The 16,266-nt window shown below is 42.8% G+C and overlaps 1 protein-coding gene across 1 annotated transcript in view; it reads right to left on the bottom strand.

The window, feature by feature from the left end:
• Positions 1-12,537, bottom strand: part of LOC146185153 (uncharacterized) — a 12,566-nt gene extending 29 nt beyond the window's left edge. Inside the window, exons 1-8 of the mRNA XM_084607762.1 lie at positions 12,392-12,537; positions 11,768-11,828; positions 10,771-10,907; positions 9,663-9,775; positions 5,702-5,862; positions 4,174-4,272; positions 761-858; positions 1-95 (exon numbers count right to left, since the gene is read on the bottom strand). The exon at positions 1-95 is cut by the window's left edge and continues 29 nt beyond it. Of these exons, the coding sequence (XP_084463888.1) occupies positions 1-95; positions 761-858; positions 4,174-4,272; positions 5,702-5,862; positions 9,663-9,775; positions 10,771-10,907; positions 11,768-11,828; positions 12,392-12,537 (910 nt within the window). The remainder of the gene's footprint in view (positions 96-760; positions 859-4,173; positions 4,273-5,701; positions 5,863-9,662; positions 9,776-10,770; positions 10,908-11,767; positions 11,829-12,391) is intronic.
• Between the last annotated feature and the right edge of the window lie 3,729 nt (positions 12,538-16,266).

Raw genomic sequence — 16,266 nt, 5'->3', positions numbered from 1 at the left:
CAATGTGCCTCGTTCCAGGGATGTGGCTGCTTTTTTGTGCCTGAGCAGTTGTATGACGCTTCTTGAATGTCACCCGGCTGAAGTTCGGACATTTGCTGCAGAAAAAAGGGCGTGGAAAAACACCTGAACAAACAGAAACCATGCACTTTCCCAATGCCCATTCTTATGCTCCTAAAAACTCCCTTTCAGTCAACTTTGGCATAATAATTTCGCGCAGTAATAAATACGGTTTTATTTAAGAATATTAATTACGAGGAATAGTTGCCGGAATTGTATATTGCAATGCTGCATGTGATAAGCAAGCCTATGATACGTTAGTTGTAATGGTCTGAAACAGTTTACAGGTGCGCAACAAATAAAGCGCATAAACCTTTTACAACCATTTTCATCGGGTCCATGAAGAATACAATATAGTGCAGCAAATTGTTTCATTATCTTTAATTCAGTGGTCTACTCAAGATCATTACAATCTCGAAAACACCTGCATTTTCTGTTCGCACTGAGAAACTAGACATGAAGTTTAAGAAACGTAGAAAATTGCCGGCTTTCTGCCATCTTAGGGGCAAGCAAGGTGCGAAACTAGCTGTCTCATAAATGCATGGAATGATATTGTAGCCATGCAGGGATATTGTTGTTGGTCATTGCTGAATAATAAAAGTCCTCGTATTAACAATCCTGATCTTTTAGACTTACTCATCGAATGAACCAACATTGTTAATGTGCACTGAGTGAGCATGAGAGAAACTTGAAGGTTCCTCACCTGTTGATGAGATTGTAGTAGTACTCCAGTATATTGAGCAAGGAGAATCCAAGCCATATTCCCAGGTAACCGCCAATGTAGCCAGACACTTGTATCACCTTAAAGTACACCATACTACTCTCGCAAGCGGCAAGATAGAATTAATATACTCCTGGACAACTTTTTGTGGCTATGCAGCCAATGCTATAGATCCGAAACGCATCAGATAAGGGCGCAGCAGAATATAGTTCCTTCATAAATTTCGCGGATATTGCCCCATTAAGGATGTATGGATGCGAGAGTTGGACTGTGAAAAAGGCTGACCGCCGAAGAATTGACGCGTTTGAATTGTGGTGCTGGCGAAGACTCTTGAGAGTTCCTTGGACTGCCAGAAGATCAAATCAGTCGATATTGTCGACCATAAACCCTGACTGCTCATTGGAGGGTCAAATTCTAAAGTTAAAGCTCAGCTACTTTGGTCATCTGATGAGAAGAGAGGAGTCGCTGGAGAAAGATTTGATGTTGGGAAAGGTTGAGGGTCGCCGGAGAAGGGGTAGGCAGCGAGCGCGATGGTTAGATGGCATTCTCGAGGCATTGCAGATGAAGCTATGTGATGTTAAGAAGATAGTGAGAGACCGGAAAGCGTGGCGTGACATGGTCCATAGGGTCACGAAGAGTCGGACACGACTGAACGCCTGAACTTGAACTTGCCCCATTAAGGAAATGTCCATGTTATTATTACATCAATGTTTTACTACAATGTAGGCCAGTAAAGTGCAAAAGCAGTGCATTTTAAGAATAGTACACTACGCGGTACAAACTAGGGTGCCGTGCAAACAGAATGGCTGCGCCATCTGTCGGGATTCCCAAAAAAGCGTACGTCGGCTACTTCTGCTGCGCTTACCCGCCGGTTTCAGCACGCTTTTACAATGCACTTGTTTCGGCAACGTACAAGCACGGGGCATTCATTAACCTCGAAATTACGTTAACTTGAGCCTCCAGTAGTGTAAAGAAACACATTTCTGCTTCGTTGGCGGATCAAAACCTATTATTTAAAGTATAGGCGGAACTGAAACCGAAATCGTAACTGAGGCCCAATATGCAGAACTACAGTGTGTAGTAACACCGTGAGTAAGCTCCGCCCCTGTAGTCTTGGCTGCATAGTCAGAAAATGTTCTCCGCGAGTATAGCATATGAATATAACTATGATGCATTTTTATTTTGTGAAAGGGAGGGTACACTAGGAGCGCACCAAACGGAAGAAATACAGCAACTAAATGGCCTTGCCCATGCAGTGTCATCAGTCATTTGTTCACTGTACTATTGAGGGAAAATAAAAGTCGACAAAAAAGTATAAAAGCAAAGACCATGAAGCCATAGAGGAAATGTTTATCGTTTTAATAAATTTCTGCCACGAAGGTCATTGCTGTCATCAACAATGTAAGGATGACCTCACTTGCACTTCGACTGAACCACCAAAACCCATCTTTAAATAGCGTCTCTCATAGCCTGAGTCGCTTTGGGACGTTAAAACTCACAAACCAACCAGCCCAACCATCTTTAAATAAGAAACAGAATTTTTTTTTTTTTTTGAAAATTAATCTGACCGTTTTGGACAGTGACGACGTAATCACTTACATTGATGGAGGGCTGCTCTGTTACAAGCTCCATGCTATCCGAAGCAAATCGGATCGTTAGCTCGTACGCAGTTCTGAAAAGAGGCGCCAGCATTGCTTTTCGACTAACAATGTAAGTTGTTATTGCATGAACTACTCACTCCTTAGATCCATTTGATTTCTGCAACAAAAATGTCGATTTTAACAAAATATAGAACATGTTTTCCATAAATCACACGGAAAAATATTTACCGGAATGGTTCGTATTCCTGTGACTCGACAATCGTAGGTGATGTCTCTAAAAAAAAGAAGCGTGACTGCATTTAACTGTCAGTTCTAAATTACTTCAACGAAGCACCGCGCCATATTTGTCAATCGGGCGCTTTTTACTATACAGCATACCGGTATCAGACATCTACGAATGCAAGCTTACAGCATCGTTGTAGACTATGCCTAAGATTATGGGAGTTATCATCTCTTCTCTGACTCACCGTTCCTCCCTCCCTCACCCCCCACCTACCGTTGACCATAATGTTGAACTTAAATGACCTAATTTATTTTATGGTTACCTCACTGTTACGATTGGATTACGATGCTTTTAGAAAAGAACATATGATTTCTTTACAAGGGTTGCAAACATATTTCGGTGGGAGTCGTTCACAAATGTTTTCGGCGAAAGGTGTATGCAGCACAGCCCAATAACGGCCTTTAACTAGGAAACAGTGAGAAAATACTTACTCGCAGGATGGTTGGCACTGCTCTGCGCAAGCTACAAATATATTTGCAGCATATGCAGCTTCCCAGCAATCCTCTGGAAGAGATATAAGAACAAGGCGTTCACAAAAAACCGAGGAATAAAGGGAATGCTCCTTTGCCACCATACGCAAGGAGTCAATTTGTAATTCAAACTGCGAAAATTATCGTGCATTGCATACTAATGAAACGTTTTTTTTTTTTTTTTTTTTTATCCGCTCGAAAATGTACGCGGTATTATCTGAGCAGGAAAGCCAATATCTACTAGGTTTAACACCCTATAAGCCCACTGCTCGGATCCTCCCTAGATCGCAGTCTTTATGCGGCATTGCTTCATTTTTTTTAGCATTTTACTTATCTCTAAGGATCCTCTAGGAGAGCTTAACCGGCAACGTAGTTAGCGCTCCATTCTTTTATGTCTCTATTAGAGTTAACTGTACTTACATGCCTTTTTTTTACCACCCAGTGCGATAGGTGATCACAGAATTAAGAACACCCAGAAGGATTTTTGATGTCTTATACACCGTATTTTGTGACAATTATTTCTTTAGCAGATAGCAATAAGGCATAGAGGGTGAAAATTGTGTGTCGATATTTTGTTTTACTCACTTCCTTCGGTGATGTTGCATATCTTCCCGTTGAACATAGGCGAGTATTCGTGGTCCGACATATGGCAGGAGCATAGTTCCATTTCTTTCGTCATCAAGCATGTTTGAATACATGACTTGAAATGAAATGAAGATATGATAAAATATTTTAGCGCGCCAATTATTAATTCGAAACTTCGGGATCTCCGCCTAGATTTTATTATGAGTGCTTTGTACGGTTCTTGAAATTGCGCCTATGAAATCAACAACCATGCACCCTTTGCTTTAGAAAACAGGCATTTTCAATTTTTTTTTTTTTTCGTCAATTTAAGCTAACTTAAAAAGTTCACTCGGAGATGAGAGAGCTATGGCTTTAGGATTTGACAGCAGTTTTCATCTCGATTGTTGCGGAGTGTTCCTTTTTCCGATTCACACTTTTTGTGCATATGGGCCGATCTGAAAAAGAACTCGTGTTTACCTCTTTTGATGGGATTCCGTAGAACTCTTTCTTTACGCAAACGCTGCTGTAGTCTTTGCACTGAGAAGTGTACGGGGAAGGCAGGCGTCTCTTCATTTGCTGTCGCAAATGAAAAGTCATAAGGGAAGATGTGTGACTCCACCTTTGGTGCCCGTCGTGCATATATATGGAGCGTTGAATTTTTTTCAGAAACAGGGTCGGTTTTCTATTTGGTGGTGTATAAAGTAATGTACAAAGACCAATTTTGTAACTTGTAGCCACTTTGTAACCCAGTGATGATGAACTAAGTGCACTTTTAAGGTCCCTCTGATGCCAACGGGCGTCTTATGAAAAACCATTTATTAAATAATTATTTCCTTAGTAACACGACTGCTCGCCATGAATAAGAACACTAATGATCTTTTGGAGTTCTTTTGTTTCAAAATTTCGAACCAAGGCGCGTTTAAGGGTATGATGCTATAGCGTTAATAACTCCCATCTGCGGCTTCCCTTCTACTTCCTCTTTCGCGTATGTGTGTAGTTTATGCTTGCTTAATTAACAAACTCTTAACTTAATTGGGCCTTTAATATTACACGTTCTTATTGGCATGCAGTTCTAAGCTACCACGTTATCCAGCTACCCATCTCGCAGGTGTAAAGCCTTGGTTTAATCAAGCCGTAGAAAAGTTCCGGCGTGGACTCCTGGCTCTGCACACAAGAGCTCTGGTTCATTCCTGTCCCACCCTCCCAACTCAAATCAGAAACACGGGTTGACCGGTCCTCCCAACTTTGTGGTATCATGTGATGCAGTTGAGTCACACATTCAAGTGACGAATCAGCGCTTGACCACGCCACCTGCCAGAGCCATTCTTGTGATTATGGCTCACAGCGCTGAAAACGCCTTATTTTTATTTTTTTTTGTGGATTTAGGCTTTAAACGCTATTGCGGGAAATGCTGCATTCCCATCTCTCCCTCCCATATATAATAAATTGAAACCCGAGTTAGAAGCGCCTGCCAATACGCCTTTTTCGCAAAATGTGCCGCTCTCTGGAAGGGGTTGAAAATTTGTCTGCTACTAGTTGAAAACGTCCTTGTGAGACGCAGCCACCTGCGAAATGGTGATATGTGTTCTTGACAGCTACCGCTGTCTGTTGCATATGCCTGTCACGAATATGAAGTGCGCATGGCTTCCGCGATCAACTTCGGCTGCGTCGATAGCCATGAAGAGGCCAGGAACTGCGCTTGCGCAGTGAAGCTGGTGGTATGTTTTGAACTAGGGGAGAGGCGCGCATAGAGGCCTTGTGAAAAAGGCGGTAATACCGCTTTTTGAGGTCGCAGAACACGACGGCCTGTCAGTACACGTACATATAACTTGCCAGCTAGTACCAGCGAAAGCTATGCTCGTTGTACGTCTCTCACAACGCCGACCCCGGATTTCTTCAATGACGAGGCCTTTAACGCTATCGCGTTTAAACACTAGCAACTCGCTGAGGACTTGGACAATGTGTGACACAATGTTTGCACTGGAGCTGCGCTACGTGAGCTAACCTGTTTGATGGCGATGTCGTAGCTTTGTTGGGGCACCAGCGCGAAGGCCGCATTGCGTTCTGGCTGGCACAGCTTCGGCTGCTGCACGAACACCGGGAACGGGAGCACGGTCATCAGACGCAGGGTGTTCTTCTCGATGAAGTGAAGCCGTATCCGCAGTTCTGGTGATGATAGCCATAGAAACATCGCTTACATGTGGTGCATATTCCCGATACAGATGTGCAGCATTTACGAATGCTCGAATGATCTCTGCACTTTGAACCACATACTAAAGAGAAGCAATGAGCCTGGACGCCATAACTGATATTTCCTTAAAAAGCAATCATCTATAATCGAAGGATGTAAACTGATAGATTCTTGTGTTTACATGTCCAGCTTTCTGGGACACCACTGATAACTGTGAGGCTACTACACGATAATCTGTGTTTTAAAGATGTTGATGGGAATGATATGACCATCCGGCGTGTAGCAACCATTGTTCTTAAAGTTTGTGCAGTGCTCGCATCTTGTAGATAAAACTGCCATAGGAAGCTAATGTGATTCGTTTTCAACTATAATTGTGATGCAACTGTGGATTGTTGTAAGTCAATGTCCAAATATATGGTGTCGTCTTCCAATCCTTAGCGAAATCTTGCATTCATGTTTGTCGTGCGTTCACACCAAGTTGTTAAACTGCAACAGAAAGCTAATGCGGGGTCTTTTTAATACAAATAGAAATCTCTACGCTCATTTTCGCGAAGGATCGGCAGATATTTTAACGATTATGGTGCAATCTTGCAATATTTAAAAAAAATACGTTTTGAAATAGCTTTCCTAAATTTCGCTAGAGAGAAAGAAAGAGATAAAAATTTATTCAAAGTTATTCAAACTTTTGGGGTATCAACAAAGGTGTAATATGTAAATTCCTGTTTGTGTAGTTTGGTTCACACTAATCTTTCAACAAAGGGTTTAAAAGCGAAAGGGCCATTTTAGTGTCCACCTAGGAAACTATTTATACATTTTAATCTCATCATTCACCAGCATTTATCGCCACATCACCATCATCGCTCGCTGCTCTAGTTAAAGTAGTGCGCTTTAAAGCAGATATGATTCAGCGAGCGCGAATTTGACTGTATGCATGAATTAAGGTTTTCTATCGGATCTCATTTAACCTCGCATCGACTGACATGTTGTCACGACGTTATGCTTGGAGAAAAAAAAAGGACGAAGTGGTGTGTTGGCGAGTGGTCGACTAGGAAGACGTAGTGTGTGCAAGAGCTGGGTTTTCTCAATTTTTTGCTCCTCGGCTATTTTTCCTTGCATATATCTTCGATCCTCCTTCATATACTTCTTCCCGTCAGTAATGGTGCAGGTGCCAGGTGTAAGTACTACTTTGTATCCCATTCGCTTACAATTCGTACCTCCATGACACTTCCGGCTTTCCTCCTTTATATTTTTTGTCCGACTGGCATGGTGAACATGGCGCGCGCACGCAGTTCCTCGTGATCGTCTCACCATGCAACTCAAGTCAATCAAGATACAATTTACTACCACTGACATCGGGACCTCCGCATCTCCCCAGGATAATTCGTCCTGCTGTGGTGCCTTCGACAATTCGGACTGTATAAAAAATTATTGCCCATCTTCACTAGACATTATCAATCCCTCCAGCAGGTGACAGAGGGGACGTACGAAATTAGTCCCGTCTCTTCTCTGACGTCATCCCCTGTGAGTGATATCCTTCATGTGGTTCGGTTCAAAGCCCGCCACGCCCCTGGTACGTCCTCAGCTAGCATCGATACGTTACCTTCGCCGACGGTACTTATGTTACAGCCTTTGGTTTAAATAAAACAAAAAAAGAGGACAAAGCTGAGTGCTGGAATGGGGTGGACGAAGGAGAAGTGTTTTCGAGCACTGCTGGCCCCATTGTTTTACTCCATAGTTGTTCCTTCCTTTATATATATTCAATCCCATTTTGTGAACACTAGTATATTTCTTCTCGTTACAATATTACTAACATATGGCAATAACAGCGGGAAGAAGGCGGGTCTCTTAAAACAGTGGCGAAGGTCAGAAATAACAGACATTGAATGCAGTTCGACAGCGAGTGTTTTATTACTCTGGCTCGCAGGAGCCAGGAAGAGTAGAAAGTGCAATGGAGCGATACCAGGGAAGTGACAGCTGCTATGGAAATCTTCATGGAACATCGAATACAGGAGCGACTTCCCGATCAGCTTTGTTCGCCGCACGAATCATATTTAACAAGACAGCTGCTGTTTTGCTAGGTACTGTACATTTATAGAATGGCTGCGATACCGCCTAGGGGATTAAGGCGTTTTAATTGTACGCCGTTGAAGAAAACATCGTCGTGGAATGTCGTATGACCATTTTAAGGGAGATATGACAGCTAACATTTGAACATAAACTGATTATTGCATGTCCTTCCGCATACGTGAAATTTAAATTTCTGAAAGTGTGAGCTCATTCAGTGCAGTAAATGGATTAGAATGAATATTTTTATTATTTCGAAAGCAGCTTGCTGGTCTGGGAACCGTTGGCCGCTGACATCACAATGGCATATCATTCGCATGTCGTCTGCTATTCGCGGTGTCTGCTGGACTTCTTGAATGTACCCCTTGGACGGTGGTCGCTGATAGTTTTTCTAGTCCGCAAAAAGAACTTATTTGAATACTTTACATTTTTTTAGAAGCATCATTATAACAGGCGACCTTTGTGATCCTTACGGATTACGACTGTGCCCCCAGCGTGTTTGTTCACATAGCTTTTGTGTATAAGTGGATGTATGCCCCTCGTTCGCACGACATAAAATATAAGCTGTGGTAGCAACACCAAAATATATTTTCTTCCATTCACACCAGTTGCACCTTTACTTGTTTACAAATTAAAAGAGTGCTGCAAGGAGCGCCGAGCATGCCGAGGATGCCATGTCTCCGGCCTGCGCAGGGTGCCCACAAGCGACACGGACAGCGGCCGGCTGCCCTGAGCATTATTTCTTGTCACACAGGGCCACACCAACGCTTCCCGCTCAATGTGCACGCCTTTTGTGATATAAGCAGTTCTCAATTTGGGGTCACTATTGCCAGAACTTCAGTTGATGGTCACATGCAACCGCTGAAACTTGTGAATGCGCGCGCTGTAATCGCTGATATTGCAGGCAAAAACCCTGCGAACTCGCGCTAGGCCTACTATAGTCGAGGAACGGGCGGCAGTTCAGCGCCGACTGATATTTCTGGCCAAGATACCTTGGCTGACGAGAAGTGGGAACTTATGAAGTGCATCTGCTTGTTTTCCTTTTTCTAACACGGTTAAGCCACAGACAAGCGCAGCTGCTCAGACCGTTAGGGCAGTTCTCCCTCAGCATCCGATCTGACCAAAGCAGATCCGGCGACCGTCCACTGATCAGTTCCGTCGGCGTCGCGGGGGTAAATCCCTCACTCTACTACGATAGGCAACCGTTGCCCGTGCTGTCAGCGGTGTAATGCGACAGAGCATTGTATCGATAAGCTCAGAAACCCAGCCGTGCTGCCCACTGACTATGAACGTGCCGTAACTGTGCCGAAGAAAATAAATCTTACTCTTTATCGTTTTTGTGCAGTAACATCTTCATCAGGAACTACTGCACGATGGACGACCGCTATGTCAATCGTCCAGGAAATGAAAGGAGACAATATCCTTTTATACTGCAGCCTGCATTGCAGACGACGCTTCCCGCCGTCTGTTCTCTTGTGAAGTCACACGAGCATTTCAAAATTGCCTTTGCTCTCGGAGGGAAGAGTTTCCCGATTCCGATTTGTATCGCGTTTTATGTAATATGCGCCACGCTCCAGGCACTAAAACTTTGCGAGCAGAATCATAGCCTTGTATATTATTCACAGATGTATAAAACTACTATACATCGAAATGCCTTGTCATCGCCCTTTTAAAAAGGCCTGCTTTCACGCACAAGGTTAAGCTGACTTACCGTAAAGCCATGGTGTGCTGCACTTCTTGAAGAGACTGTTAGCGCTCCCATAAAGCGTACTGTCTAAGGTGTAACACAGCATTATTGGCAAGCGGAGAAATGTGATCCTAATGCTGAAATTGAAAAACAAAACGGCATGCAGTGCGAAAACTGATGTTCAAAAATTCTATTTTTAATCATCATCAACTTCATCATCAGCCCGAAAATGCTCATTGCTGGACGGAGGTCTCTCCCATACTACTCCAATTAACCCGGTCCTGTGCTAGCTGCCTCCACTTGACCCCTGCAAACTTCTTTATCTCATCCGCCCTCCTAGATTTCCACCTGCTTCCCTTTCCTTGAAATCCAGTTTTCTACCCTAAGGAACCATCGGTTATAATGTCCTGCTACATGTCCTGCTAATGCCCTTCTTTCTTCATGAATTCCACTAGAATGTTATTAACTCGAGTTACATCCCTGACCTTCCTATCCTATATGCACGCTTCCTATCCCTTAATGTCACACCTATTATTTTCCATGCCGTAGCTCTTTGCGTTGTCCTCAACGTAAGCCCGCTCGTTAGCCTTCACGTTTCAGCTCCCTAGGTGAGTACTGCAAGATGCAACTGTTGTATACTTTCCTCTTGAGCGTTTTTAATATTTAAAGTAACATCATAATACTAAATGGATAACACAAAATAACGTCACTATCTTAGAAAGCAGTGTTACAGAAAATAAAGTGTCATGTTCAATAGGAAACAAATTTTCGCCTTGGAATTGATAACAATTCAGCGCAAATGATTTGCTGCTTTTATCTAGGACTTGCGTCCTTTACGCGAGGGTAAGAGGTATGGTTGACGTCCGAGTTTGATATTTGTGTTTTGCTTTTGCAGCAGATCTCCTCCGACCTCCCGAGAGAAAAAGAAATTATGAATGTGCTGCGCCAGACATACAATATGCGCTAGCAACTACAAATATTCGACAGCAGCTACCAATACGTGCAAGCGCTTTCAACCAATACATGGGTTTAAAATCAGGTTGTTACATACACGCATCATATCCCTTTCTTGGCGCCACTGCCGTTTATTAGGCAGGTAATTTTTCAGTCATAAGGAATTTCTCATACTCACTGGTCAACACAGTTGAACGACTGACAGTCTGGGTTCGTTGACTCCATATGACATTCAAAAATTTCTTTGGGTTTGTACCCAACAAGTTGTCGCATTTCTGGTTCGTACTGAGCTCGGAAAATTCCAAAGATCACTTCCTGCGATGAAGGGAGGCATTTTTGAAGCAACTGTCATCCTCGGAATTCTATAGGGGCATGAAGTATGCTCCTAGTTCTTCAGAGGACATATCCGTCCTATCAGCCATTTATCTTTGCCTACCAAGGTCGATGTATGGTTCTCGCTGCTATTTCTGTATATCACTGGCTGCTCAGCGATATTACTAGTTCAGTGTGCTGACCACACCATAGTGCGCTAATTTCTTTGTTTATGCTGCGTCCTTCACATTATAAAGACGCGTGCGTAAAGCACGGTACTCTAACCCTTCGTGCTTCAAGTGCCTGTGCACCTGTAGCTCACTATATCGTATATTCCTGAAATGCGACAAATATACTTTTATTGCCTGTTGCACAGGCGTAAGAACCAACTGTTATCTCATAATGAAAAAAAGTGTATTTCCTAACTGTGCTGCGCGGCCTATAAGCCCAGAAAGTTACTTTGTTTTCATTCCGGGCAGTGTCCCAGCATTTCCTTAATTGACCTTGTAAGCCCAGAAAGTTACTTTGTTTTCATTCCGGGCAGAATGTCCCAGCATTTCCTTAATTGACCTTGGAAGCCCAGAAAGTTACTTTGTTTTCATTCCGGGCAGAATGTCCCAGCGTTTCCTTAATTGACCTTGGAAGCCCAGAAAGTTACTTTGTTTTCATTCCGGGCAGAATGTACCAGCATTTCCTTAATTGACCTTGGAAGCCCAGAAAGTTACTTTGTTTTCATTCCGGGCAGAATGTCCCAGCATTTCCTTAATTGACCTTGGAAGCCCAGAAAGTTACTTTCTTTTCATTCCGTGCAGAATGTCGCAGTACTTCCTTAAGAACCATTCCAGCTTTAAAATGTAACTTACCTGACCGAACTTTGTGCACAGTTTAGGTGTTTTCAGACATGCCGCAGACCTTTTGTTCACCCTAGAAAATATTGAGGGAATATTTAGCCCCTATATTCTGTCCAGACCCCTAAAATCACGGTGACGTCTAAAACTATGCACCGTTTTGCACTTATCATTTCTCTAAGGTTTTTGTTAGGATGAAATACGTTTTAATGCTTGGATCGCAAGGCATACTGCAGTAAATAATCAAGCCGCAGGAGGTTCTGAAATAATTTTCAAACATCGCACGGCAGGCCATTACAAACAAAATATAGAACGGCCATAAGTGATTATAATTTGGCCGAAAAAATATGTTGCACATGATTAAGAATTGCGCCCGGCTATCTTGTTAGTGGAATGAATAGTTAATCAACTAAGTGGGCAAATAACAGTTCGCCGTTCTTGAACCATGTCTACTGGTTTTTTATATTTAGTGAGATTGAATATGCGTTTTTTTAACATTAACAGAGCACTGCAACGGTGTTATGTCATAAACTTGGCAGTTTAGTTACAAGTATACCTGTGAAATGGCCAATTAGGATCACATGCATATGCCCTTACCACTTTGGACACCTGTACGAGAACGAAATCCGCAGTACTCACCAACTATTGCTGCATATGGTGACGGATGGAAAGACCAGATCCTGTCGTTTTACTTCAGTGGTTACGGACTGATGAGCATACTCGAGGTACCTTTGCACTTGCAAACCAGCCTGATACAAGAATGCAGCTGTGCAAAGCACGACCATTACTCCACTCAGTAGCCAAGCTGCGGCAGAACGGCGTTCAAAACGTGTCATGCTGTATGCTATCCTCAATGGGAACTCCGAAGCCCCAGCCAGCTCTCCTCTAAAGAAGCGCTTAGTGACGTGTTGTGCCAACCCTCTCGACGTAGCTCTGCTCCTATCCTTCGGGGCTTTTTTTCCTATTCAGAGCTAATGACTTTTAGGTACACCGCGGCCAAAGATATATGATCCTTTGCCGCTTGTTTATGCGAGCAGACATTTTAAACTTTATTTAAGAGCTGCACGTGTAAAACGTGCACGTTGTAGCGGCCCATATACGGTTCAAGAGAGTTACTAGCCTTGTGGACGAGAGGGCCATTATTACTCGCCATGCATGGCGACTCTCTAAAGTGGCTGTTTTCCTCGTGTAGCATAAAAGTTTTGATGGCCTGGTATCTAACTTTTCCTGCTTTTCTCACTGACTTTTACCTGCCGGCCTAAACAATCCCTTGTAGAAGTGAAACACGCTTTTATATGGACTTTCGGATGTTCGCAGAGCGAAACTCATGATTCACGCGTATGTTGTTTGGTACTATTTACAGGTTCGGTTCCTTGTTCTTGGCCTAAATGAAGGTTAAAGATGTGATTAATGACGTTCGGGGTGAAGCGAGGACCGCAAACAATGTTCGTTTCATGGCAGCGAAATGCTCACTTGCAGTTTAAAATCGTTGAACAACAGCGATTAGAGCCACTCCTTTCACAATGATGTAAAAATTCGATCGGTCATCTCTACCGTAGAAGCGATCAGCAACAATCAAAAACAAAATCGATTGCACCAACAACACGCCCTTCCTGTCAAGTGCACTTTTAGAAACATAAAAGGCCGTTAACTCTTCATTTGGAGTCACTGCATCTTGGCCGGTCCAGCCATATCACACCATGAACTTAAACTGCCACGCTCAAGAAGCGACCTTGGCCAAATTAAGAAGTGAATGCCGCCAATGTCCTGGCGACCGCCGTTCCTCTGGGTCTTGCGTTCTTATTAAATGACATTGTTTTGTCAACTGTGTATGATACGGTAACAATTCAGAGGGAGAACAGAAGCAGTTTCTCTTTCTAGAATCTTCTACTTTAGCACGCTTCATCCCGTCACGAGGTTATTTCTTCTCGAGAGACCTGTCCTGATAGCATGCAGCTGCGAATGTGTCCTTTACAAGCTTTCCGAAGAGAGAAGGGTTCAACCTTGTGTCGCAACTACAAATATTTTGTATTATAAATAAGGCTGAGATCCCTGCCTGCTTCTTTGGGCAATATGGAAGCGGAGTTAACGCTCTTTTCAATCACGATCGAAGGATGAAAACTTTGACATTTAAATAAACGTTAGTGTCATGAAAGTCAAGAGCTTTTTTTTTTTTCTTTTACGTTTTAGGCAGATACTGTGCGGCGTTACTGGGAGTATACGGTCTTGTGACTCGAAGCGAATTAAGTTATGGACAAAACTTTACGCAATGCTGGTTCGAAAAAATAAATATTTCTTAGCTGTCGGGCAAAGCATATACATGAAGAGTGCTCGCACACTATGGGAGATGCACTTCATTTGCAGACCAGATATCACTTCGAGAGCTAGCGAGGCAACGGAGAAACAAATATTTTACGCGAATCTGCATCCCGGAACCGTATGTCCATGACTGTACGTGGACGTATTTGTGGGCCATTTTTGCGCGCCGGCAGACTGCACAAACATGAAATTCGTCATACTTTAAACGCATGCAGAATACTATTCAAATGGAACGATAATTAAGAAAGCAGGAATGTGGTGTTAAACAGTTAAACATAGAGACCCATTTGTCAGCTGCAAGACCGGTGTTGTGTACAGGTTTCCGCTTACTTGTGGAGCTTGTTATATAGGACATACAGGGCGGTGTATCAACAAGAGGCTACAGGAACACCGAAACAACTTGGAAAGTGGCAAGGATAAAACTTTTCTGGTCTCTCATTGCCAATCTTGTGATACAATGAAGAAGGAAAAGAAGAAGTGTACTCCCCTATTTGATCATGTTAAACTTTTATATCGGCACAGAGAAAAGTTGGCGAGAGAAGTGGTAGAAGCATATTTTATTACCAAGGACATCAAATGCGCGTCAGGAAGACTTCTCTTGCTCTTTCAAGCAAGGGCGTTTCTTTTTTGAGTGACTTTTTGGCTAGTATATGAACCAAGGAATGTCTAACGCGAAAAGGCTTCGTTTTCAATGCGTTTGCTTTTTCTGGGCCTTGGATTAAAGGTTGTGGCTAAGTTGTGAGTCATCGCTTGTCCTGCAGCTTCCTTTTATCTTGTCCTATGTTTTCCTGCTTGCGCTGTTTTTATTCACAAAATCAGGCTGATGCGAGACCGAAAAAAGGCCGTTCGGTGAATACAAATGGCGATGCCGATACTAGAAATTACCTTTTTGATAGAAAATTGGCCCTTGCGGTTTTGATTTTTAATTCACTCCACCAATTGAAACAGGAAACGTAACGTATACCACTTAATTCCACTTCCGCACTGGATTTGAGCGTGACCAATTTTGTTGTTAAGTCAGCAATATCAATAACACCGATGTTTGGGCCAGTTGGTATTGATCCATATTAAAACCCATTCGCAGCACGAATAAAACAACGACAGGTAGAAAACACACAGCATTCGTCATGTCGTGTGTTTTTTCTTCCTGTCGTTGTTTTATTCGTGCTGCGAATGGGCTTTAATATGCAGCAATATCATTTTTTATTTAATTTTCTCTGACCCATGCCACGCTAGATAAAAACCAAAAATAGGGGATTGATAGAATATATGAACATATTTGGAACGGGTGGTGGTCACCATTGAACATTTAGCGCCATCTTTCTCCAGGTCACGCAAGCTGATGTCCCTTTCAACGCTGCTAGATGGCAATAGCGTTTCTGCGTATGCCCGCAATGGTTTACACACCGTGGTTTACACAAAGAATCACTCTACTAAGCAGTTTTTTTTTTTTTTCGTAGGGCAACAATTTAAATCCACTGCCTTGTATTAAAAAAGGTGTTTAGGGAGCTGACGTTTATTGGAGGTCGTATCATTAGCTGGTAAAAAGCCCTTTTCAGCGCCAAAAATAGCAGTACTACATTCAGGGCCGCTCGATGGAGGTGTGCTTCCCTAAAGCGGCCCTAAATGTAGTACTGTTATTTTTGGCGCTGAAAAGGACTTTTAGCGGCTAGCGATCCGACCTCTAATAAACAAACTCCATCGAGCGGCCGTGGTAAGCTTTAAGGCATCGGACTAAGAGAAGTAGGGGAAGTGCAGCTGATTTAATATATCTGTGCACAATATCTGCCACAAGATAAGAAAACAAGTAGGGGAGATGATTTTGAAGCCTCATAAACGCGCAAACGTAAGAGCAAATAATATGCATAATTAGGCAGGACAGGTGTATTTTTTCCTGACAGATTTTTGCATATATTACCTATAGCAACCGTTTTAAAATCAATTTGGACAGTCATGATAACGAGCAATAAATAGCAAATCGAATAACTTAACTCTCCTGAGTTTCTTGATAAAATAGAATCTATTTTACGTCTTATAACCAAAGATGGGCTCGTCATACTACCAATTAAGCTGCCAGCAAACAATGAAAGTTTCGGCTGGGCGATGCGTGTTTAGAAATTATAGCAGCTATCGTTACTTTTTGATTCTTTATGAAATGTGCCAATTTTACCCATTTTGCATATTCTCGATGCTTC

Source organism: Amblyomma maculatum, chromosome 6 (genome assembly GCF_055883805.1).
Source record: "Amblyomma maculatum isolate TAMU_Amacu chromosome 6, ASM5588380v1, whole genome shotgun sequence".
Classification (NCBI taxonomy): Eukaryota; Metazoa; Arthropoda; class Arachnida; order Ixodida; family Ixodidae; genus Amblyomma; species Amblyomma maculatum.
The sequence above is the reverse complement of the archived record's forward strand: the minus strand, read 5'-3'. Positions and strand labels throughout refer to the sequence as shown.